The sequence below is a fragment of the Penaeus japonicus genome, unplaced genomic scaffold (genome assembly GCF_977035675.1).
Source record: "Penaeus japonicus unplaced genomic scaffold, GWHDUDI00000001_assembly GWHDUDI00000002, whole genome shotgun sequence".
NCBI lineage: Eukaryota > Metazoa > Arthropoda > Malacostraca > Decapoda > Penaeidae > Penaeus > Penaeus japonicus.
Window position 1 is genome coordinate 46,958,390 of NW_028234404.1, and position 27,500 is coordinate 46,985,889.

A 27,500-nucleotide genomic window follows, 5' to 3' on the forward strand; every position below is an offset into this window, starting at 1 on the left:
AAATATCTTTTTGTATATAAATGCCTGAAGCTTTCCATGGAAATGTTACTCTTGGACTTTAACACTGATCTCTTTCAAACAAGCTATAAAATGCCCAGAATGAAATATGACTTTATCACTGTAAATGAAAAATGGGGATCTCATTTTCTTCAAGAGTGGCAAACAGAAAAAAAGACAAATGAGAGGGTATCACGAAGGAGAGCACATAATAAATGCTGATGGGTACAGAGGGAGAGGATGGAGACGGGCTAGACTCATTTGAGAAAATGTGAGATTTTTTTTGTTTTTTGTTTTTTTGTGTTTTTTTTTTGTGCAACATATACATTGAACACAACAGAATTAGTTTTAGGTAGCTCAGTGTTTCACTTTTTTATCTATTTTTTATTGAAATTGTAATTTCTGTCTCTTGACCGTTTTAACTAATAAAAGCTTTTGGTAACAAGTCAGATTTACATGGATAGCTTGAAGACTACTCAGCATTTATCTCATTCATTTACCACTCCTTTTCTATCAGTAAAGAGTTGATTGTGCATATGGGTAAGTTTACCAACAGAGCTATCAACCAAATACTATTACTTTCTTTAATCAATTTCCTTATGATATAAATATTGTTGTATTTGTAACTGTAAATGTAACCAGAGTACTAATGGCAATAGCTGTGACTAGGAAAGATTGGCAGCTCTGTATTTGTGACTTATAAAAGGATCCACTATATTCCATTCACATCCAATAGCAGAAGGCAATAGGGAATATCTGCCCCTCTAAATTAATCCTCTGTGTGTTCTCATTTTGTTATTTATTTTCTGCTAAATGTGCACAGACTTTGAGCACTCTTTGTTACATGATGACTGCACTGAGAAGACAATTACATATTCTATGGACTGGGAGAACTGTAAGTAGCTCTTACAAATTTGCTAATTCTATTCAAACAAATCTCTTGATGCACACAGAGGATTAAAAAGAAGGCCTCCAGATATATGTCAAAAAAGAACACACTCTAAAACTTGGAATGTAATGTATCTCATTTTTTTGTACTTACTTTGGCAAAAGCAACTTTTTCATTAACCTGGTCTTTTCATGAGTGGTACAATTGACTGTTAACTATCATGAGAAGTACAGTCCTCCCTAGTTGTTTAACTTTTGAAGTGCTAACCATTGAATTCACTACTATGAAAAATTGTGTAATTATCTACCGAGATGGTCCTGCTGCCAAATAACATGGATATACACAAATAGTTGTTGAAGAGAGACACTACAATAAATGTCTAATTATGAATACATCACTTACATCTAACATCACACTATGCACAGAGAAAAAAAAACATAATAAAAAAATTGAGGTATAAAAAATAAATAGGTGATACACCTAAATGATTCATTAAAAAAACATCCCCTAGTTTATAGAGGCAATTATTGGAAAAAAGAGTTATGACTCAAATCTGGATAAGAAATGCAGTAATATACTTAGTCTCTGCTTGAGCACAAGTTGCCTTTACATGATTATTACCATAACTCTAAAAGAATGATGAAGTATCTCATTTACATAAGCTGTAATAAAGAACCCTCAAGCAGAGAATATTCTTTCCTTGAAAATATCACATAACGGATATCAGATTGCATCACAAAGATTTGTCCATGGGAATAAAAGATAAAAGAATTATAAGATGAATACATAACAAAAATAAAAGTGTTGCAACTAAAACTCATTTCAAGTGAAAGGTAATCCAGTTTTGAACTAAAAATTACCATCACATGGTTTAATAATATGGCTTCTCTTCTAACAAGAATCATTTTCATAACCTACCAGACCATGTAATAAGCATAGGCCTATTCTGGACAGAAAAAAAATGCTTCCTCCTTGAATATCAGGCTCTATGTGTGGAATTACTAAAATATTTGTAGAAGGTATTAACTACCATAGTGCCAACTGTGTTGCTACCACAGATATCACTACAAAAGTTGGTGGCAATAACTACCTGTTTTACTTGTTAAATGCTCTCGGTTGTGATGATTCTCACCAAGCTATAACAATACATAAACATAAAAATGACCAAAATCATTATTGCTGGTGTAAATTACAGCTAGTACTTTTTTTCAAACTGTACAAATTAGATGGTAACCTGTTAGTTGTAACGACACCATTACCTAAACACAGTTGTACATACCTAAAATAAATCTAGTCTAAAAAAATCACTGCATTTTTTAAACTTCCTGCAATTAATAACAGAAATGCTCTAACAACCAATCAGATACCTAACTTTGAAAGAGAGCTTGAAGTCTGTACTGCCATTAAGATTGTATAAAACAATGTGTTACACTGACAATGTTTGTTATGCCTACTTGCAACAGCTGCATTCACAATGCCGAAAGAAAATAATAAAAATAAACAAAAATACAGTTTTAGATTTAAACTTTAACTCTAAAACACAACACTATGATATAGATGCAGAGCACATCAAGCATTGCTCCTACTTTACTATTTGTTGTTTGTTCTCTGATTTACAATAATAATCAATTATTATAACAAGGTACAAAGTTGTATTAACAAGAAATTTAAATTTTTTATACTTTGTTAAAAGTACAATATATATATATACAACTTGACATAGAAAAGCTGGTACTGCTGTTGACATTCATCAACATTCCCCAACGTGAACAATGCTAACCTTTTTTTTTCATCCCATTCAGGGATGTCTCCTATTTAACTGGTCTACTTTTGTGCTATTGTCAACCTATCATCTTTCTTCTCTATATTCTGAAGTATGAATCTGATAAAATTTCTTTATAACTGCTGCAATACCAAAGTTGTACTATAACTATTCTACTATCTAACTACTTCAAGATTCATATAACGATTACTCTTTCTTAACCTTTGTAATTAAGCAAATTAAATTTAGTCTTTGTGATAGACTTCCTACTTTTCCAAAAAAATGGTTTGTATTTTCAAAATCTTTATCTTATTCTTTATTTTTTTGAACTAATATTTCAAAATGCAACTGTGATATTATCTCCACAATTATTGGCTCACATTTATATTATTTCTATATTACAACAATTCAAACTACCATTATATATAAAAATAGTGAAGTAAGTGCTGAAACATGATTCTTTCATGATATGGTTGTGTTAGAGTTTCATATTTGAAACAGCTTAATCACTTATTCAGCAAGAATTGCAGGCAGTAGTCTTTCAATCACATATAGCAACAATTTTGATGCAATAAAGAAAATAATTTTAAAAACTCATCCTACATTAAAAAATCATAATAAAGTCCTTACCCTCCACCATGAATTAAGGTTCAGGGAGTAAGCCGTCATGAGCCCTACTTTTTATCCAACTTGCTTGGTGTTGCAGATTCTCGGTAGTCATATCTGAAACTTGGATATGCTCCATATGGGATGCGTTTCCCAGCTATAAGCGACTGTATGACCCATTCTGTTGAGACAACAGGTATGGAAAGCTGCTCTGCTCGCTGCTTCTCTACTTCTGGGATGGTTGGATCTGCAACCACTACTTTTATGCTCTTGTCTAAGACTCTGTTCAGATTACCTAAAACAGAAAAAAAATAAAATAAAGCAGATGGAGAAGATATTTTGGAAGCCTGTTCTTACATCAGTAAATACACATTTACAGTTGTTGCAGTAAACTTAACAAGAATTACAAATAGGCCAATATACAAACCATTACGGGCAGGTTTCACTCTGACTTTGGCACCTGTCGTGTCTAGAAGTGGCTGCCAAAGAGGACTGAACTCTGGGTTGCTGGATGTTGCAAGGAAAATTCGCTCCCCAGTGAGTAGCTGCAATGGGCCAGTCTGAGAGTCTTCATCCAGGCCGATCATCTGTTCACTCAGTTCACCCGTGTATTTTTCGCCCGCTGGAAGCAAGAATGATCTCCACGAAATTTCTTTGTCCTTGAAAAGTAGAGGAAAGATATTAATTATTAAAATACATACCAATATTCATGTAGTATGTCATAGTCACAAATCATTACTAGAACTATTTTTTTCTATATGGGTAAAGGGTTCTTCAACTTAAACATTTGCTGCACTCAGGTCCTTAAAAAAGCTTACAACACTCTCCTGATTACAATAATGCTAATCCTGTTACCAAAAAAAGGAACAAAGACCTTACAGATTTAATAAAGCTGAATGAATTAGACTTACTATGACAAGTCATTCTTATGTATCACCTCAATTCAGATATATAGTATCACCACTGACAGGTTGGTTTGATATTCGTGCTGGAGACTGATTAAGAAAAAAGAGAAAGACAGAAATAAAGGAAGCAACAAAGTGGCAAACAGAAAGATTACTGAGTACCCTTATGATGAAGTGGAAGTCAGTATGACAATCACCATCCAATGAGGGAAAAGCAAGTACCACTCAGTAATCTTGGATTTTCTACATTTGACTCTTCCTTTATTTCTGCTTTTCTCTTCTTTCACTATCAAAATTAACATATATCTATTCGTCTCTTTATCAAACATCAATCTATTGAGTAGCAAATGGATCCCTAATGGTATAGCTGGAGTTCATATGACTACCACAAAGCCAATAGTGTTTATTTGTGTATAACACGATAATAGCAGGGCAGTTTTGGCTCTACCCAGTCTTAACGCTGGGGTATTTCAAGCACGCAGGCGCAAAACCTCAAACTATTCACCCGCTCTGGTCATGGCCACCTTTTGCGCACATGATCCCCCAGCATGCCAGCCATACAAAAAGCCATGACATGATATTGTACCAAAGCCTTAAAATCATATCCTGTATTCCCTAACAATTATTAAATCATTTTCATATGAATTAATCTATAATATCCATCACTAACTTACCTACTTTACTAATAAATACATAAGTATAAATAAGTAGTTTGTAAATGTATGCATCAGTGATAATTTTCAAAAGGAATCAAGATGTAAACAGCTCAACAACTAAACATCCAAAGAATATCATCTGTACAGAGCCTGTTTACTGAACTTTTTTTTTTATTTACTGGTAAATACAAAATCTGTGTTGGAGGCCAACTGAGCCACACTAACAAAATGTTGCTAACCTGTGCACATGAAGCTATGACCCATTGGAAGGACACAATGGGTATGCCTGCTGCCAAACACTGTATATATTTGGCAGTACGGCAATAGGTGTTGGAGATGAGCAGCAGAGTGGTTGAAGTGGTTGCTGATTTTTTCTTAGATTTTGGGGTAGCCTGTCTACCAACGGAAGACCTTCCTTGCTCAGCCAGTATGATTTCAGCTTCTGCATACTTTTCAAGAACTTTACCACCTCCTCTGATGAACTGCTTTGTCAAATATTCCTTGTTAAAACCTGGTAGGCCTTCTGTGGGGGAAAGAAAAGACAGTAAAATCTCATGCATTTGGGACACTAAAATCAATTATTAATCATCAGCTGATGCTGAGTGTGTCTGCATGCTCATCAGCAACTGATGATCTGGCTTTTGCTGCCTTCAATTTAAGTTTTATGCTGCAAATTTCCTTTCAGTCACTCAGATCAAGCCCAACAGAATTCCCAAGTTTATTGTCTACATTCTGAGTGATAAACAATTCATGTCCCTACACAACTTTGAACACCCCAACTTTCTTAGCAGAGGCACAGTTTAACCTGGAGGAAGATGAGACCACTGAAAATATAAACTATGGCTTAGCTAAACTGTAGATAGTATCAATATATGAATCTGTAATATAAGTGAGAGCAAAACTGCTGATCTCTGTTTACTTGGTTTCCATTAAGTGGTCTAAACCTTACACCTGTCTGCATCTGCCAAAGCACATGAAAATAAACTGAACTTTATTCTTGGTCTCTATAATACTTTTAAGCAAATCTTCCTTTCTAGACTATACCATTTTTTTTTTTTTATATAAAAGATGCTTTTGATGTGCCACTTTAAGGGTTAAAGAGCTAAGAGTGACACAGGTGATCAGCATGACCAGCATCATTGTGGTCCATGTGGGTGACACTTATTTGCATTTACTTCATCATCCACATCTAATTTTATTTTCTAATTAAATGTGCTGATTCAGCAATAGCTGTTGAAATACATTTTACATCTAAGTCAGGATAAAAATGGCTTAACGTATGCTTTCCCTTCTCTTTTGATATTGTAGTGAACATATATATATATATATATATATATATATATATATATATATATATATATATATAAATATATATATATATATATATATATATATATATATATATATATATATATATATATATATATATAAATATATATAATATATATATATATAATATATATATATATATATATATATATATATATATATATATATATATATATATATATATATATTATATATATATATATATATATATATATATATATATATATATATATATAAATAAGATGAGTCAGCACTCATAGCTGACAGAGGGTTGGCCGCCTTGTGCAAAACTGTCTGAACTGAACTGAACTTGTTAACTTAAAAAAAGTTAATTTTTGCAAGTTCCCTGATATCTAAATACTAATTCTATCAGGATGTTGGTGTATCAGGGGTCTAAAATACTATTACAAGTATTATCTTATACTGTTTGTTAGCTGACATTAAAAAAAAGGAAATCATTATGCTTTAAGCACACTAGAGATCTATTAAATTATGTCACTAAAACAAAACATTCCATAGACAAAATACTTTCATTTACTTTCATCCTGTACGTTAAAAATAACAAGCAAACACCTAAAAGACAGGACTCACCATCATCTGCATTTTGTCTCTTCTTTATACTGCTGTCTCCACTTGTCAAAAGAACTGTGAACCCTGGAAAATATGAAATTATTATTTGACAATATAACTGCAAAATTAAACCCCTTAACGACAGATAATCTGATATCATGTCATGGCCTGGATCTTCCCGCTAGGAGCATGACATCACATTATGGCTGGCTGTCACCTCAGCGGATGAAGAGCCTGCTGCATTAGGCCTGTGCATTTCAAAATACCCCAGAGTAACGTTCAGATGGAATCAAAACCACCCAGTTGTCAATGGTTTTAAGCATCCTCCACCTTAATCCACTACAGACAGGTGTCATAACATACATGACGCAGGAGCTTTGGCCTGATGATGGACGCCATGACATTCAGGGATTTTGGATCACTGTGTTATTTTATTGTGCTATGAGTAAGGAGTGAGTGAGGATGACTATTACAGTCGTAATTACTATAAATGCCATAATATTAAGCAAACCTAACATAAAAACCTATATGGCAACACTTTCTTCTAGCACCAGCAGGAGAGAGAGCCTTGAATGGCACCCATCTACAGTCTCTAGCAAGCACTATCTTTATAGAAGGATGGCACATAGCAAGTTGCTCTAAAGTACCGAAGGTGAAGGATCTGCAGGCAGAACAAAAGGAGGAAGGTGACTCAAATCAATGCCCAGTGTCTACAATGTGCCTCTGTGCCAGTAGAGATTCCTTTCCCTGTGGCACTCACAGTCATGAGTTCAGGTTTCCTTCCTCTTCATGTTGTCTACATTGTAGATGGTTGTTTCATATTCGTTCATAACAGTACACGAATACAAAAAAGTAAAATTGCTTTTTGTACTCCCATAAAACAGTAATACTTCTATCACACTGAGTATAAAGAAAATAATGAACTGATATGGATCCTATCCTACAATTTTAGTCAACTGCAGCATTGATTGAGCCTGTCATATGACAAATATAAGTCTCTAAACACAATAAAACACACAAAAATGGCTCTCGTTTTACAATGAATGACTGAAAGAGAGTGGGGAGAGTCAAAGCATGTTGTATACAGCTGCCTTGCTCTTAACCTATTAACCCTCTCTGGACGGGTGGTACAGTACTGTACCGCGCATTCAAAAGCCCAGTGGCCGGGTGGCATAGTATTGTGCCAGCCATTCAATTGATTTAGGCCTAATAATTCGAACACCCCGGCATTGGGACATTCAAGGCTGGAATGCCCCCGTCGTAAGTGGGTTAACAGCGGATGGCATGATTTGCTACCAAGGCAGAGTCGGTCGTAGACACAGATGGCACCGTGCCAGACAATGTAAACCCACCATCCGACTGTATACGCATTTCATTAAAACTGCGACCAATGGGTTAAATAAAACCCACCCTGGAGACTGGGCGAGCGAATCTATCACCTGTTCGCAATGGGTTAAAATGCAAAAACAAGAGCATGTGCATGCAGGATTAATACATGAATATCTTGATACTGATCTTATCACGAACAATAATAAAATAACATTTTATTATTATTATTATTATTGTTATCATTATTTATTTTTATTATTATTATTAATATATATATATATATTTTTTTTTTTTTCTTTCTTTCTTTTTTTTCTTTTTTTTCTTTTCTTTTTTATTTTTTACTAATTTCTATTGCATACTTTTTGTGTTTACAATAATCCAAATAGGTTATATGAATAATCCTAAACCACTTACATGAATCAGCATTCCCTTTCTAAATTTTAAAAATATTTAATGAAAGTTGAGTTCTGATATATACAATAAGATTAGAGCTCTCTAAGGGAAATTACCTGCAAATATCTGGCTACTTTCTGATGGCAGTGGGCCAAGACGAGGATCAGGGGGATTTTCTTCATCAATTCTGAGCAGCTTCTTGGGAGTCTGAGTCCCACTACTCTGCCCTGGTAGAGAGATTAACTAAATCATCTACTGATGTCAATTCATGGTAATCTTGGTTTTTGTTTGAAATCAGTTTCATAATCATAAGTGAAAGATCAAAATATGAAATCCTTTAGTGTATAATCATATGAATAAATGTGTGAAAAAAAAATCTAAAATACCTGAGGGACGTCCACGCTTTTTTGGAGGAGTGCTTAGTATGGGCTCCTGCATCTGCAATGATGTGATCTTGGGTGGCATGGGTTCCTTTTCTGCATCTGTTGGAAGATCTTTTTTCTCAGATAGTTCCTCACTTGAGGCTTCAATAAGTGTACTAGCATGTGGAGTTTTAGGAGTTCGGGGAGTTCGAGCTACTTTTGGAGTTCCAGCTCTTCTACCTCCTCTTTTGGAGTCTGGCCCTGGGGTAACTTCTACTTCACTTTCACTCTCTTCAGGAAGAACTGAAAGATTTCTTCTCTTTGCCCCTCTTCTTCCTCTGACAGACAACCCTCTTTTACCTGGGGAACGGTGAATATTCACACTTAGGTCCTCAGATTCACCAGCTGTAGCATCACTGGTATCTAAATTCTCATCAGCTTTTTTAGAGCGAGGTGATGAAAACTGATCCTGGGTTGTACGTCGTCTTCTGCCCATAACTATATTATCCAAAGACACATCCCTGCCAGGTGAGGCAACCATAGAACGAAAGTTTAATCTAGCCTGTAAGAGATCATGTGCTTGAGGACCTGTGAGCAAGAGGTGGGAGTGTGGTACTCTTTGTGTGACTCCCCTGTCAGTCTCCACAATATGTAGAAGTGTGGATCCAACTCTGATGTGCCCTTTCACTACACCAGGATCACTGTAATGTTCTGTCTGATGTCGAACAAAGCAGTGATGGCCCCGTGGTAACAGATCTGTTGGCAACAGATAAACATCTCGTACAGATGCAGTGTACTGGTCCAAGGTAAATTGCACATGCCATCGGTCAGCTCCATCTCTTTCATGTAAAACAGCTGAATAGAAATTGTTGTCTGTGAAACGAGCAAATACAAGCAAACCCTTATCTAGTTCTGCTTCTCGAACTCTTTTGAGCACCTGGGCTAATTGTCTCTCCTCAGCTTCTGTCCCTCCCAGACGGACAAAGGCTTCTTCTTCCTCTTCAGAAAGTGGGACCTGAGAATTTTCCAGCACTTTCCATATATCTTCAGGCAAAGAACTCAGTAGTTCTGAGACAGCTCCCAGGCCCCTTGCTATTTTGGTAATACTAGCAGATGAACCAGCACTGTCTGCATCAGATTTGTTATTTCCTGAAGATTTAGTTTCTGTTGGTAATGCATCAACAAAGTCAGGTGATTCCTCATCATATTCATGGTCTTCCTCTTCTATCTCAGTGGATGATTTAGAAACTGGGATCCTTCCACGGCCTCTGCCCCGTCCCCGGCCTCGCGGCCCTGAGGCAGATCCAGATGAGCCACCTCTACCAGAGTCTCTACTTCCTCTCCCTCTCCCTCGACCTCTCCTTGGTTTATCCGCTGAAGGTATTTTACTGTCAGTACTCGATGAAGATGATGATGGAGATTTTTTTGTGGCAGCTAATGCCTTCTGTGCAGCCAACCTTTGAGGGACAGGAATCTGCAGTATCTGCTCTGTAAATTTTTGTGATGTATCTGGTAATTTTACATTAGGATGTGCTCGAGGGTGTGCAGCTGGAACACGAAAAAGTCCATCATCTTGACTCTTTTGAGAACTGACATCCTTTTTACTGTGCTCTGCTATAATCTGTACTTCTCTTGGAGGTGATGAAACAGTAACAACACTACCAAGAGATAACCTTGAGGACTCTGCTGTTGAGAACATTGAAGTGCGGCGGGATGAATTAGATGATGATGAGCTCTTATCTCCATAATAGCCTGATGAAGAATATGTGGTACGGGATATGCTACTCACATCAGAAATTCTGCTGCTTCTACTTCCTCCACTTCCACTCCCAGACTCTGATGCTGGCTTAAAGTGCAATTTAGAAACAGTTACAGCTTCCATATCACCAGCATCATGTACAATTGTGACATACATTGTATCTCTAGTAACTGGATGAATATATTCTATAACCTCTGCTGGGTCTAGTGATCGATTGATTTTAAATCCTGCTCTCTGTAGTTCTTCAATTGAGTGAATTCTTTCTATATCAGGAAGAAGTTCTGTGTCTGGAGTGCTTGCCCTCCTTCTTGGTGATGTACTTTGATCTGGTGATTTGACAGTTCCCGACTGTTCTGATGAGGAATTGTGTGATTTTGAGGTTTCAACACCAGACAGGATTCCAGCTTGCTCTTTATCAATGTAACTACTGCTATCACCAGAGATGTTAAGACTAACTCCCTGGCTGGTGTTTGGAGTAGATGTCTTCCTGGATTCTGCTTTAATGGTAGAAGCTCGCTCTGCTGTTTTCCCTGGTTGCTCTATGTCTGCTGTAGGACGAAGCTTTTTTCTTTTACGTTTAAGTGGTCCTTCATCTTCACTATCAGTTTCTTCTGCTAAAACCTGCTGTGAACCACTTAACTGACTAGAACTAAGAGTGGCTTCCTTATTTCCTGAGCCAAAAAGAGTGGCACTCTGAGAGAGTTTCCGCTGTGGTTGGCTTGTGACTGGGGTTGAATGTGAAGAACGTGTAGGCTGTAAACTGGACACTGGGGTAGACTGATTGGAGCTTCCTGTCATACTGCACTCAATTATGGATTTTTCTGTCTCTTTAATGGGTCTTTCTTCTATTGGTGATGTTCCAAGACTTTCAAATGAGGCACTACTTTCACCTGTTATCTTTTCCAGTGTCTCTTGGTTTTGTTTCTCTGCTTCATTCCTCTTTTTTTCTTTTTCTACTCTTTCTTGAACACCTTTGGTAGCCTTTATAAATACTGACTCACTCTCTTCTGCTACCTCATAATCCTGCGATGCTGGAGTAAATATTTCTGGCATCTTTATCCTTGCCGTTTGCACTTTCTGTGAAATATCCAAAGATGAACCCTCTTCACTTATATCTTCTACTTTCTCAGATGTCTTCTGTGACTCAACATTTTCTTTACTTCCACCCTCTTCAACATCTTTCCCCTTTGGAGAAATTTCCCCACTAGTGTCAGAGTCTTTTTCCTTCTCTCTTACAGAAGAAGATATTGGTAATGATATCAGAGGATCGATGTTTGGCTGTGAAAGGACCATGGGCTGGCAAATCCCCTCAAGCTGGGTTGCTGGCATGCTACCTACAAGTGTTTCAGGTGCATGTTGACTACTCTCATTGCTACTTGAAGACAAAGTATCATGACACTGAAGATGTTCTGATTCTGCCATTGACAATAAACTTTGTGACTGGCTCCCTGGCTCTTCAGATAAGATATGGCCCTCAGAAAATCTTTGCCCTGCCTGTGGGTACTCTGATTCATGCTCAGTACCAGATAGCATCAGGTTGAAGTCTTGAGATCCTATCTCTTGTTCAAGAGAACTCTTACCCTTAGATTTTTCATACACAACTTCTATACTACGGTCCTTATCCTCAAGAATTTCAATATCACTGTCCTCACATTCACTGTCAGATGCAGCTTTTGTTGTAGTGTCTCCTTCCTTAGTATCATCAGAAATTTTCTGCGAGTCACTGCTTTCTGCCTCTGTATCAACTGGCTGTCTTACTGGGAGATCTTTTTCGTGCTCACTTTCTTCTTCCTCAGTATCCACAGGAAGTCGTCTCAAGGAATCTTCTCTCCCTAGATCTTCTGAACTGAAGGTGATTCTTTTAGCTGCTGCCAGGAGATGGGTTGGCTTTACAATTCTTGGAGAGGGCTTTTGTTGCTTTGGACTGATTTCCACGTCCTTCCTAGTTAATGTTGTGTAATCTACAATTACTCTATCTTCACCAGAGTCACTGCTCCCCTCTTCTATTCGTCTCTGCTTTAATGGAATTTCTGACTGTTCTGCCTCAGATGAGGGATCTTCAAGTTCTGTCCGTTTCCTTTTTGAGGGTGATGTAGAAGCTGAAATTGACTGCGATGATCCAAAGGGCAGAGATGCAGATGGTGTGCCCGAGAAGAACCTACAGAATTTGGCAATAATAAATCAATGCTCATATTCCACTACTTTTTACTCCTACTTGATGCATATGGCTAATATCTATAAATTCTTTCATAAAATCCCCCTAAATAATAAAATAACTGATGATGCTTCTACTATTCTGCTGTCTAGACCTTTTAACCCATAGTGGACAGGTGTCATGACATAGATAACGGTTCTGACAGGCATCAATGCGCACATGACACAACAGAGTTGGAAGGCTCTTTGTATGATGCTAGTTTCAGAGCAACAGCTTTCCAAGGTCAGCCTAAACCATTGTTTTGTGATGAAATTAAAGGAAAATATTAATTACGCAAGTCTGCCCTACCCCGAGGGAAGAGAAAACGTTTTCCTTATCCCTCTCATTTTTAGCTGGTGCTGGTGCCCATCCCTACAGCCAGTTTGTTGGTTTGGCGCCCTGTCCGCAATGGGTTAATGCACTGTTAGCATGATTTTAAATTACTAGACTAACTACTTATAAAATCCCAAGTTAAATTTCTTTCACCAGTGACTTCATGTTTGTATCTAAAACTACTAAATCAATCATAGCTGCTTTGTTGAACCAGGATTAAATAACTTTACTTTTTAAAACTCCAGACTTACTTCTCTGGAGGTGGAGGAATGTCATCCTCCTCCTCTTCTTCTCCCTGTGACAGCTGGAGGATTGGCATAGTTGTAGCTGGAGTCAGTGTCATTCCTGAAACTTCTGCTTTTAGCAGAAAATGAGTACATAAGTTCAAATGGTACATGACCAACACTAACAAGAAATATATATTGGTAAACTAATTGAGAAACAAAACACACAAAAAAATTTATAAACCTCAGTCTTCCTGATTCATATTTCAATGTCAATCATGCAATTGTGAAGCATACACATAAAATTCAGAGTTTACAGGCAGATATCTCCAACTATTTTCACTGACCACTTCACAGTTATCATGCAGAGTATTTCTGTGCCTAATATAAAGGAATACCTATAATTTCCATAAATACTACATAATTACCTCTTGGCTGGGCAACTTCCTGAGAAGCAACTTCTTGACTAGCAAACATATCCCCTTGTGAACAACCAATTTCAACACCACCTAACACAGACAGGAAAAGATTAAAAAATCTTAAGCATATATATTCTAAAGCATGATACTTTTTTAACCATCAAATGTTAGGGAGAAGGAGCTATAGTGAACAAGGAAAAAGAAGGACAATAAGACAAAATGAAAACTGTTTTTACCATCTGATCATACATGATAGTCCAACTTATTTCTATACTGACACCTCATCATTTCTATTCACAGACTGAATTATTGAGTACTACAAAAAGTACTACAAAAAAGTATATAATCTATAAAGAGAAAAAAAAATGCTATTCAAACACAGTAGCTATATATATATACTCTAATAGAGCAAACTCATTAATGGAAAGAGCTGAGAAAGAAATACGAAGAGATAACTATCCAATCAGTCAATCAATTAGTAAAATATATTTTCCAAATTTCATTGTGGTTAAAAATATGAAATTTCCTAAACAACTGAGGAAAACTTGAAACATACTTACCAGTTGCTACATCTATTTCCATCTCCTCTTCTTCCTGATGTTTGCTCTTCTCTTCAGCAACACTTGCAGTCTGCAGTCTAAAGGGAGAGAGAGAATAACTGTTGAAAGCATGGTCATTGTTTGCAGACACTTAAAAGAATCTATGACAATGTGAGTGTATGCACGCATGCGCGCGCATGTGCACTCACACACACACACACAAAATCACTCACATCACCCTTCACATAGTGGACATCCAAAATCTAGTGTACCTGAGCATCCAAAAACTTCTGTCAGCAATGGAAAAAGTCCCGCAATCCATTTATGGGTAACATACAGTATTGGTGAAAAATGTGAAATTTGACTTCCTGAGGAAGTTCTGGTGATAAAAAAGAAATGAGTGAATATGAATATTACTCAGAACAACAACTTCTATACATGCTTGGGTATCAATGGTTTATTTTTGTTAAAAGTGTGGAGTGAAATAACATACATTATATACATTGTATTGCAGAGCATTATGCTCCTTTTTTCTTATTCATATTACTGTCCTTCATTACCTTATCTTCAAAAATGTTTATGTATTTCCAGTAAACCCTTAATTTAACCCATTCATACCGGATGACGTGCTTTCACATCATGGGAATATTTTGCTCCTGCGAGATGACTCCTATTGCATCATGATCTCTCCCACTCCACAACTCTTAAAAGTGCAAGTGTGGAGGAACAAATATACCATGATATCTCCTGATGTATTTCACATATGGACCTGCTATTAAGCAGACAAAAATTATCAAGATCAATTCTAATGGAACATCATACAGATATTGCTACTGAGTTGTTTTTATGAAAGCCATAACTTAAAAATATAAGATACGTACCCAAGATATTTGTTTATTCATTATAAATTCTACAAATCAACATCAGTAAATAAGTTTCATGCCATAGCCTTCTTTTAAATTTGCATCAGTAGCTCTAAGAGTAACATATAATCCTACACAAGACAGCAATGAACAGGGTACAATAAGAAAGGGTGTGGTGAATTTGCTTGTTTGCCTATTGATTTTCCCTCCCCGGCATAGGGGATTTGAACCTTTAACCAATTCACGTCGGATGACATGCTGACACGACACGTTTCGTGGTTTTTGGGTCAGACGCCAGCGACAAGATATTTAGTCAAGGCCAGTGCTCGGGGCGAGCGAGTGGACAGCCCGGCTCATGCTGGTGCACCCGAGAATCCCAAGGCATTAAGCTTATGCATTCGAAAACCCCAGCATTCTGACCATTCAGAGCCAGAATAACTTCGGCATGAATGGGTTAAATCTTTCTTTGAACAAAATAGAAGGATGTACATTTTCTCAATTGTTTTGAATACATTCTTAAAACAGAATACTAGTAATATGATTCAAACAATGTTACTGTAGCTCACAATAGAAAACAAAGGATCATTATCAAAATAATCAACACTTCCATACATATAAAATTATACCTTCAATACAGAACTTCCTATTTTCCCCCTTAATGTAACATTTTTCACCTACATATTTTCTGATTCCTTTTTTCAGTTTTTTCAGTCCCATGATTTTTTTTTTTTTTTTTTTTTTTTATGGATTTTCCACAGGCAGTCACCTTAACAACTATTTAGAGAAAGGTCTATAAGGAAAAACATAAATATACTTCAAAATTAAAAAGGGAAATAGTAATCTGACTAGAATAGAAAGGTCCATTATGATAAGAAATAGATAACCACTGTAAAAACAATAATGAAGCATTATCAAGGTTCCACAAAATCATCGTCCCTTCAACATTAGGATGCAATAATGGTCCATCTATTCAATAAAAATTAAATATATTAAATCAATTTACATGTGTCTGAAAGGTTGATGTGACTTACCTTCCAAAGAATATTCAAGAACACAAATTTCTTTCAAATAATAAATGTTTCTCCTCTCCATCCATACAAAGAAACAATCAACCATTCAACTTTGACAAAAGGCTTAAACCTCTATTGACATTAGTTTAGAGGAAAGATGAACAACTTCTAACAGAGAGAAGGCAAACTCACCCTTCGCTCGAGTCACTGGAAGGTTCGTGGCTGCTCTCCTCGTCCTCTTCCTTTGCCTTTTTCCCATTCTTGTCGTCATTCCCTCCACCATCCCCTCCTCCTTCTCCACCTCCCCCGCCATCCCCCCCTCCCCCTCCTTCCCCGCTATAGCCTTCCTGACTCCCTCCTCCACTGTTGTCTTCTGCTCCTTCCAATTTCTTGTCTTCCTTTTTGCTCTGATCTTTGGTATTGCTTTCCTCTCCATTGCTCCCTCTGGTAAACCCAGATACACCTGAAAAGAATAAGCACTACACTTAGCTGAAGTTGGCACATTTTGGATTGAGCATATACTGGAACAACAGTATATCTGTACTATCTCATGACCCAAGTAGGTAGCTAAAAAGTAACCAAATGGTATTGGATAATCGTTTAAATCTACTTGAAGAAATCAAAATAATAAAAATTAAAAAAACTCACTACCTATGTAAATAAATGGTATTGGAGGATCACTCCAATCTACTTCATTAAATTAGCAGCTGTTATTAAGAATGCTAGAGCTATGATGATAAGAGCATATTTAAGGTCCTCCAAGACAACACTAAAAAGGAAAGAAAAGAAAAAAGAGACAAACAATGCAGACTGTAATAGCATATATTCTCCTTTTAGTATTTACAACTCAATGGAAAATATAAATAAGTCAATTAGTTTCCCATTTTTTAAAAAGACCATATATTTTGGAAGAGGAGGGGAAGGAAATGATATTCATTGCATAAAACATTCAAAGAAATTGTTAACCCATTGCGGACTGGTCGTCAGGGCAGGCAGTCTACGACACTAGCGGCACCAGCTAAAAATTAGAGGGACGGGGGAAGGGTTTTCTCTGCCCTCTGGGTAGCGCAGACTAGCCTAAACAATATTTTTTCATAAATCCATCATAAAATCCAGGTTTTGGATGACTTTGGAACTTGTAGCTCTGGAGCTAACGTGGTTACAGCCACAATACTTCATGACTGTGTGTGTGCTTCAACTGTCAGCAGATCTCGATGTCGCATCATGTACGCATTGACTCCCGTCTTTTAGGCCTAATCAACATTTATGTCATGACACCCATACACAATGGGTTAAAATAGAGGAGGGCTATTCCTGTTTAGCCATTTTATTTGAGAAAACTGACACTTACTGCAACAAGAACCTATAATTAAACAATAATGCAAACACTTAAAAAAAAGAATCATACTTTTTCACTTCTCCTAACCTACTGGATAAAGGTGATGTGGTTCTAGTAGGAAACAAAAACTTGCATGGCACCACTCCTCCTAAGCACTATTTTCAGAGGGCATTGACACACAGCAAGGTGCCAACTTGCAGCTCTAAAGTACCAGTAATGCAGGGCATGAAGGCAGAATGAGAAGAGGAAGATGGACCATGTGACCATGTGACCCTGAGCCAGTAAGGCTGCTTTCTTCTGTGGCACTTGCAGCTGTAAGCAAGGTCACCTTCCTCTTCTCCATCTCTTCATTAATAAGGATAGATGTGGAAGCAGAAGAAGAACGAGAGAGAGAATAATAATAAAAAAAAAGTTCAACCATAGAAAACTTGAATAAGAATACACAACTGGAATCAGGAAAAGTGGCAAACTTAAGTCCCTACCACAACAAAAAAAATTATTACTCTTTTTTAAACAAAAAAGCACAGATTTTGAGAACTATGACTTGAATACAAGTTTGTAATTGAAAGAAGTGAAATGGACACGTCCTGACCGTGGTCTTTCTGAATGAAATGGTAACAGTCCCATCTTCATAGGTTAAAACTTAATAAGTGCTGGGAGAAACCCTACTATTTTTAGTAAAAAATGCATACTTTTAGGGATAAAATAAAAATGCAAAATATATGGATTGGACATTCTGCTCCCAATGTTTCTCTGGTTAGGATAAATTTTCCTGTGCAAAAGCCTATTTTTTCCTAATATCTTAATTTTCAGCTATTGGTGTAATTTACAAGAAAATCAAGTTTTCATAAGATAAGATGATGCTACTCAAAAATAAATAAATAAAGAAAGAAAGAACTGTGCAATTAAGAAATCTACCCATCTCTGAGGTGTGTGATAACTGACAAAACATCAAAGTCCTAGAAAAGTATTTCATGATTTTATTCAAGACAAGAAATAAATGGCCAATTTTGATAAATCACTTTGAAGCCTTAGAAAATGTTGCACGCACAGCATCTTACAGATTATAGAAAATGCAATATAGCACTGTTATTAACTTAAACTTACCTGCTTCTTTGTCATTTTCCAATGAAAAACAGCCATGATGACTTGCACTCTGTCCATTGAAGTTTTCACTTCCAAGTCGATCCTCCTTCTCTTCTTCCCCATCATCTTTCCCCTTCAGGAAGTTATTGTTATCTGGTGACTGACCATTTTCTTGAGCTGGCGTGGAAGGGAATTGCGAGTCCCACTCCAGGGCTAGGAAGGGTAGACCCTCACTTTCTGGGTCTTCTGGCAGCCCTAGGGATAGTGTGTGTGGCTTCCGACGGCCTGTTGAGATATACATAAACCTGAAGCTTCATACTGGATAATGGAAATATGGGGAACGGAGAAAGAAAAGGAGAGCAACAGAGAGAAAATAAAGGATGAGAAAGAAAAGTTACTTGCTGTTATCGGAAGCAAAATATCTATATACAAAGAAAAAAGATGATTAACCTTCTGACTGAGTTTCCCAAAACATGACATCAGGGTTCATAATGAATTTGGCCTAAAATCTGGACAGAATTTTAAAAAGTAGATCGAAGTCTCCCTGGACCAACAAACCCTCTAAGCTTCTACTCTAGCTTAGGGCAGGAAGTTGCCTATAACACCTGAGTGCAATCCATCAGATACCAGTTTCACAAATTTAGAAAACAGGAGATTTCAATCTACCACAATTGTGCACATTACAACTATAAAATAAACATGCATACATACATACACAATTGCCCACAAATACATACAAACTCTCCACTTCATGTTAAGGATACATTCTTTGTCGAACATTCATCAAGAATGTCATTCAGTGCTAAGATGAGAGGAAACATAATGGAGCAATATCCTTGTCCTGCCATTTGTATTTACTATATCTCCCATGTTTAATATCATTTTATTATCATATAACTTACTTGTTTTAACCTGACGGCATCAGGTAATAATTGGAGCCCATGTGGTTAATTACAAAGTCTCATACACAAGAGTAAGTGAATGATGTCCGCCCCCTTCATCTTTGTTTTTACGTCATAAATGACACAGGAGCTCTTGCCTGATGATGGGCGTCTTGATGTTCGGGGATTTTGGATCACTGTTATTTTATTGTGTTTGAGTAATGAGTGAGTGATGTTGACAATTGCAGTCATAATTATTATAACTGCCGTAATATTAAGCAAAATGGGTTTCATCTCACATCCAAAACCTAGATGGCACCACTTTCTTCTAGCAGCAGGAGAGAGAGCCTTGAATGGCACCCATCTACAGTCTGTAGCAAGCACTATCTCTATAGAGCGATGGCACATAGCAAGTTGCCAACCTCTTGCTCTAAAATATCGCAGATGAAAGATGTGCAGGCAGAACAATAGGAGGAAGGTTACTCACATCATGCCCAATGCCAACAATGTGCCCCTGTGCCAATTGGGATGCCTTTTATTGTGGCACACTGTCAAAAATACAAGTTTCCTTCCTCTTCCCTACCTCTTCATTTTGGATGTTATAAGTTTCGTGTTCATTCGTGACAGCACACAAATACGAAAAAATAAAGTTGCTTTTTTCCCTCCCCTGACACAGCAATACTTCTAAGATGAGAGCATAAAGAAAAAAATGAGTTGATATGGACCCTGACCTACAATTTTTGTCAACTGCAGAATTGATAGAGACTGTAATATGACAGATATAAATCTCTAAAAACAGTAAAACACACAAAAAAACAAAACACAAAAATGGCTCTAGCTCTACAATGAGTAACTAAAAGGGAGTGGGAAAAATCAAGGTATCTTGCTGAAGCTGCCTCGCTCAGAAATAAAACCTATCCCCCGTCGGCAACAGGTTAACAAACCAATTAATGTTATTCATGAAAAGCATAAAAAATCAAAGATTAGAGACCTTAGATTGTTTGAGAACTAGTGCAGTTAGGCCAAAATTATGTGCAGATCATAGAGCATGCTCTTCTGTCATAGTATGTAAAGGTATCAATCAGCATTCTGGTCCACCCTTACCATGGCATGTGTCATTGGGTTTAAAGATATCTGATTATTCTAAATGGCTTTTAAACACATCAGAGTAACTTAATAAATAGGTAAATAAAAATACAGTAAGAAGTGCATGTTAACCTATTCACGACAGGGTTTATATATGTGTAATGCTGCTCCCGCCGACTAGAGAACAAAAGCTCGCAGTGACTAAGCACAAGACCTCTCCCTGTGTAGTGCCGTGCTGCACCTCTCAGATCACTTTTCACCCACCCCATTGAACAGGGTGATAATTGGAGGTTTTTGTATTTGTTTACATTATTTTCACAAGTGAATAAAAATCTGTCTATACAAATGGAACTCTGATGATTATGTGCATATGTAACGATGTGAAACATATATATTGAGGGAGAGATCTTGACGTTCTAGGATGTCACCCGGGGAGAGTGAGACATTACACTAACATGATAACACGTCAACCAGGTGCGAATGGGTTAACTTAATTTGATAAAGACAATAAGGAGTTTCCCACTTGTTAGTTTTCATGGAATTTCATGAAATTTCATCACATCTCAGCATGTCTCAATATCTTCTTAACATTACCAATGATCAATGCTGCCACATGGTCTAGTCATGCCAATCGTATTCCCAATTTTTTGCATGAGATCCATAGAAAACATTCACAGTGAGAACTGCACTTTATACAAAAAATCTTATACAGTGCTACAGAGAAGAAGTAAAAAAAAGCTTTCAAGATTACAATTTTAGTAATGATAAGTAATGACTTATCTACAAAATATCTTTAGGTTGAGAGCTACCACTTGACTACAATATTCCTCATACCTAGTCTCATTCTACTGAATGTTTTGCATGATTCAATACACACAAATGGTCAAATATCACTGTATTACTCTGGTATGGACATGTATTAATATAAAAACAAAATTGTATCAATGACACTAATGAAAATTAAAATTTAAAAACTCACACAAAAAAACAAATACACATTTCCCATTAGGTTAATTCTGCACCTATTTATCTATATTTACAAAATAGCAACTGCTTCTTATTATTTGTTTTGCATTCTAAACTACAATGAATAAGGATCTAATGTTTTTTGTGCAAGTTTAGGCTTTAGAATATGTTTATGAAGGCACACTTGATGGTACATGATTGTGAAGTATTGTGCATCTGCATGCTGAGGTACAGCGTTGCATAGTCAATCACAATCTTTTTTTATTTTCATCACACTTTTGTGAATAAAGACCAGATGAAATCAACCTTGCAAACGGCTGTGTGATTTTAGAAAGATGCTGCTCTCCCCAAATAGTGATTTAACCCATTCGTGCCGGCTAACATGCTGTCACGTTTCGCGGTTTTTGGGTCAGAAGCTGGCGACGAGATATTTAGTCAAGACCAGTGCACCAGGTGAGTGAGTGGACATCCCAGGCTTGTAGCTAGTGCACCTGAGAATCCTGAAGCGTTAGGCTTATGCGTTTGAAAACTCCGGCATTCCGTCCATTTAGAGCCGGAATAGACCTGGCGCGAATGGGTTAAACAACCCATCTCCATTAGGTCAATAAAGACTTGTACTTCTACTAAGACTTGCAACACCCTTTCTAAGTTAGCCTATATGTTACGTCATAAATATATGTTATGTCCTCAGTGACATAGATGATTAGGAATGAAAGAAAAAAGGAAGAAAGAAAGAAAATACATCTAATTTTAAGACTCATTTGTAAAATCATATTCTGACTTCAGATTTAAAGGCCACAGTATCTGCAATGATAAATACAGATTGTTGAAATTCCTTTTGGTAATTTGCTTATATTTGGACAATGCCAAACTCAATGCTCATGCCAAAACCTGATGTGAAATCTGAAAGAAAATAGGCAGATGTGCTTCTTAGTAAATATCCTGCTGAGGCCCTTTTCTTTTTTTGGAACAATAGTCAGGGACGCCAACTTGGACAATTAGTGTTCAATCACTCATTTGGACTTTTATTGCCACACCAAAGCCAATCTTGTGCCCTTGTCTGAAGGTGGTACATTCCTATTGTTGAAATTATAAGCTATTTATTCCATCAGTTGTGAAACTATGAGTAACTATATGCTAATTCATAGTACAGTGCTATCATACCAAAAATACAGTCATATCTCATACCATATGCCAAGAAAATAATAGAAAACACACATATCTTAACCCTTATAGATAGATAATGTGATATTGACTTCATGGCTTAGCCAGTCCCACCGATGATGTCAATGCCACGTCATGGCTTTGTCTGGCCGTCTTGGCAGGTAATTGGGCACATAGCTTCTGCTTACAGCTTCAGCGTAAAACAGCCCATGGCATTGGGCCTGCACATTTTGAAATACCCCAGCAAAATGTTCAGGTGGAGCCAAAACTGCCATGTTATTAACCAGTTAGGATGCCTAGCCCAGGATGCACATTTCAAGATATGGCCTTTCTTGGAAGGTTAACCCGTTAATGACGGATGACGTGTCTTCTCGTCATACATGACGCAGGAGTTCTTGCCTGACAATGGGTGTCATGGCGTTCGGGGATTTTGAATAACTATGTTATTTTATTGTGCTATGAGTAATAAGTGAGTAATGTTGACAATTGCAGTCATAATCATTATAACTGCCGTAATATTAAGCAAAATGGGTTTCATCTCACATCCAAAACCTAGATGGCACCACTTTCTTCTAGCACCAGCAGGATAGAGAGCCTTGAATGGCACCCATCTACGGTCTCTAGCAAGCACTATCTCTATAGAGGGATGGCACATCGCAAGTTGCTGACCTCTTGCTCTAAAGTACCGTAGATGAAAGATGTGCAGGTAGAACGAGAGAATGAAGGTGACTTACACCATGCCCAATGCCAACAATGTGCCCCTGTGCCAGTAGGGATGCCTTTTATTGTGGCACACACTGTCAAAAGCACAAGTTTCCTTCCTCTTCCCTATCTCTTCATTTTGGATGATTATAAGTTTCGTGTTTGCTCGTGACAGCACACAAATATGAAAAAATAAAGTTGCTTTTTGCCCCCCCCTTAAAACAGTAATACTTCTATCACATTGAGTATAAAGAAAAAAAATTAGTTGATATGTACCCTGAACTACAATTTTAGTCGGCTGCAGAATTGATGGAACCTGTGATATGACAGATATATATTTTTTCTAAAAACAGTAAAACACACAAAAAAACAAACACAAATATGGATCTAGTTCTACAATGAGTGACTAAAAGGGAGTGGGAAAAATCAAATTATGTGGCAGAAGCTGCCTCGATCAGAAATAAAACTCATCCTGGAGCCTGTGTAAGCAAATCTATCCCCCGTCGGCAACGGGTTAAATAGCTCGTCAGATTCATCTATTATGACTTGTAATTTGCCATCAGTGGAACTCTCGGCAACGGGTTAAATAGCTCGTCAGATTCATCTATTATGACTTGTAATTTGCCATCAGTGGAACTCATCTGCTTACAATATGGCATATTTGACATGTGGAAAGTGATGTACTGTGTTTCATCATTACACTAAAAGTAATAACTATTTAGTAGTTGATTATGGTAATTACCATTATAATTTATCATAATTACCATAATGATCACAAACCTATACATATATTAACCCTATGATGACAGTGTGACACAGCTAAATGCCCGATGACAGGGTGACATACAAGTGTGATGTTCCCGATGCAATATTGCATAGGCCCGGCATAGGGGGTTGCCACTTCTTGCCAGGCCCATTGAGATTGGGTTAATCAGTGTTAAGGTGCAAAAAATTGACACTATCTCCAAGTCAATTATCCTACATAGCTCATGCATGACAAATTAATTGACCAAGCTCTACTTTTTCCTGTTTGTTGGAGCCCTTTCATCCAATTGGTATTGCTCCCAATTTATGGCTCTCCTGTTTTGTTTGTATTGGTACTTTGCTGCTGTGAGATACTGCTGTGCTAGGGTGATTTTCCAGGTCTTTAGCTAAACCTTTGTATCACTCTTTAAGGAAGTTATTTGTCCCTAGGAGGTTTTTATTCATGGCAGAAATAGGTGGCAGGGTCTTGCAAATTCTGGATGTGAAGAATCACAGGGACTGATAATGAACAATGATAATGATAATGATGGTAATCCTATCTGTACAATTAATACATATTAATCTCATTTTATCCCTGAAGACTTTATGAATTTTATATCCTCAGATTTTAGAATGGTATCAATGGTCATAGAAGTACTTAGTGGTTGTTCTTTGGTAAATTAACTCTGTAGAACAATATTTTCCTTGTAATTTCCTTTTACAGACAGGTTCCTTTTCTCAATGAGATAGGATAGCGGTACTAATATCCATTAAACCTTTTGTAAAAGGTTATGTTTCACAGGATTGGATAATTTCCGTAATTCATTTTTCCTTTTGCTGAAATTACAAGATATATATTACTTCAGCTATGATGCACAATCATACCAATTGCCAATTAGTATCATTTACCTAATACATCATATATAGACTCCTATATCATATCATAAGTATAAAAAATAACGGAAAATGCACACATCTTAACCCAATCCCGACAGGCTAGCGCTAAGTGAAAACCCCCTACGCCGGGCCTATGCAATATTGCAACGGGAACGTCAAACTGTGTCACACGGGTGTGACGCACCGTCGTCAAAGGGTTAAGATGCCCAGGCTGAACATCTTATGATGTGGCCTGAACCTAAGGGGCAGTAGAAAACATGCCCCAAGCCGAATCCGAGCTGCCGGCATGTGCCAAATTTTAAACGTCACTATTGGATATAACAAGTTTTAAGCCAAAACCTCAACAAGTTTTAAGCCAAAACCTCAACATAACCATCATGTACTACATATCAAAATATGCATAATTAAGCTCTTCCCCTCTTGTGCATGTGACAAGTTATTTACATGGGTTGGGAGGAGGGTGGGAAGAGTGACCATGATGAGAGACCTCAGTGACGCAGAGGACAAAAGAAAACAGTTGAAGTAGTATGGTCAACTAATCATAATAAGTTTTATATTTTTACATAATGTTCTATAAAGAAATAATAAAATTATTGCTAGTAGGCACATTGGTACATATAAGTGAATCACACTTCTATGTAATAATAATGAAAGTCAAGTAAGCCATGACACATTATACATGTCCTTGGATATGTCATGAGTGCTGTGAGGACGCAGTATACGTGTCCTTTATGTTCAAGAGGTTAATTGTAAAAGACCTCAATCCTGGGAAAGATGATAAGCATTGAGGAAAAAAGTGTCAACCTTCATAAATCATCACCTTAGCCAGAATGGCACAGGGGCAAAAGAATATAGCTCAATGATTAGAGATCTGATTATGAAGCTGCCAGTTACACAATGTGATACTTTTGAAATTGTATTTACTATTTACTGACCTAAGATTTTGTCTAACTTTTCTTTGCAATATAAAATTTCAGTATATTTGATGTGGTAAGGGTACTTTTTTTCTTTTCTTTCAGTTTTGCTCATGATGCCTTATTAATCCATTGAGAGTAGATGGCATGATTTGCTGTCAAGGCAGCATTGGTCATAAACGCGGATGGCACCGTACCATACAACATAAACCTGCCACATGACTGTATATATATTTTATTAATACCACAGCAAATGGGTTAAAAGGTAATCAAAACTTTCCATCTCGTCAAAGTTTCTTACTACATCTAATGGGCTAATAAGCATAATTATACAAGGTAGACCACAAGGGAATAGGGCAAAAATATGTTGCAATGTAGAGTGGATCAATTATATTTGATTTTGTATTAAGAAATAATACAAAATGGATGCTCATTTGTGTTTACATTCAAATGAAAACATCTGTAACATATTTACCAACTGATTACAAATTTCTGCTGACAATTAAAGCACAAGCCATCAATATCACACTTTCAGCTAAAGTAAACAGAGATGTAAGCTACTACCTCAAAGTCAACCCCTATGACATTTACCTTATTTCAGCAAGGTGCACTGTAATGTCTACTGTGTGATAGGAAATGCCAGCACATACAATTCTTGGCTTTGAATGATATTATGCCTTGGGATGTGAACCATCAACAATGGCTTTGTTTTGTATTATTTGCTTATTGTTCCACAAACACGTAGTCACCATGGAGTCAATTAGGAGGCCTACCTGACCTCACCTGATTATCCCTTCCCTTGAATTTTCAGAAAAAAAAGTTTATTATTAATACAATCAATGTTAATATTATTCCGTCATTATGGTTGTAACAACACTGCCAATAATCACAATAATAATAATAATAATAATAAACATCTGAACATTCATCAAGAAATATAGCAAACAGTTGATGTCAGACTGGCTCACTAATTTATTCTTTGGTGACTTGTGGAGCCATCTCTGTGTAAAGATAAATAGATCAATAAGTAAAGCAAAAACCATAATGGAAAGTGCATGTATATATATGCACTTGTATCATCAGTATGTTAATAAAGTGTAAAAGATACAATAACTATCCTAAACCAGTCTCTGTAACTGAAGCATTTGTAATTCTTAATCAGCAATTGGGCACTAATCAACTGCTGCTGTTTTCAAAGGATGCTCATAAATATCATTTTCTTCATGTTGTAAGACTGCCTGTCTTCAATATTTAGCACCACCATTTGTAATAAGTCAGTTTTTGCCTTGCTGAGTAAATGCAGAATGGGCCCTCTGCAGGATTAAAATAACAATCAAAATAATTGAATGCACATAAAATAATATTCATATATTTCTTAGGATGGTACTAGAAAAAAGTGAAGCAATGGACTAATAAAAAATGGATCTGAGTGACACTAACCTGCTGACCAGGTGATCCAGGTGATCTCAGTTTTTCCACCTATCAGACTGTTTTCTATTATCATGGTTATATTTGGTGACATATGATAAAAATGATAATTATAATTACTATAATTACCATAACATAGGTTCACTTTAGAATC

General features: G+C 36.8%; 1 protein-coding gene across 4 annotated transcripts in view; it reads right to left on the minus strand.

Annotated features, from left to right (window-relative positions):
* Nucleotides 1–27,500, minus strand: part of LOC122242799 (uncharacterized) — a 31,842-nt gene that overhangs the window by 285 nt on the left and 4,057 nt on the right. Inside the window, exons 3-13 of one of the 4 annotated variants that reach the window (XM_086552093.1) lie at nt 18,586–18,849; nt 16,332–16,602; nt 14,288–14,364; nt 13,737–13,817; nt 13,336–13,438; nt 8,823–12,715; nt 8,553–8,663; nt 6,736–6,798; nt 5,055–5,338; nt 3,682–3,913; nt 1–3,549 (exon numbers count right to left, since the gene is read on the minus strand). The exon at nt 1–3,549 is cut by the window's left edge and continues 285 nt beyond it. In XM_086552093.1, the coding sequence (XP_086408219.1) occupies nt 3,323–3,549; nt 3,682–3,913; nt 5,055–5,338; nt 6,736–6,798; nt 8,553–8,663; nt 8,823–12,715; nt 13,336–13,438; nt 13,737–13,817; nt 14,288–14,364; nt 16,332–16,602; nt 18,586–18,849 (5,606 nt within the window). In that variant the 3' untranslated portion in view covers nt 1–3,322. Of the gene's footprint in view, nt 3,550–3,681; nt 3,914–5,054; nt 5,339–6,735; nt 6,799–8,552; nt 8,664–8,822; nt 12,716–13,335; nt 13,442–13,736; nt 13,818–14,287; nt 14,365–16,331; nt 16,603–18,585; nt 18,850–27,500 lie in introns of all 4 variants that reach the window. The other 3 variants (XM_043000192.2, XM_086552100.1, XM_086552097.1) reach the window with 3 other exon arrangements.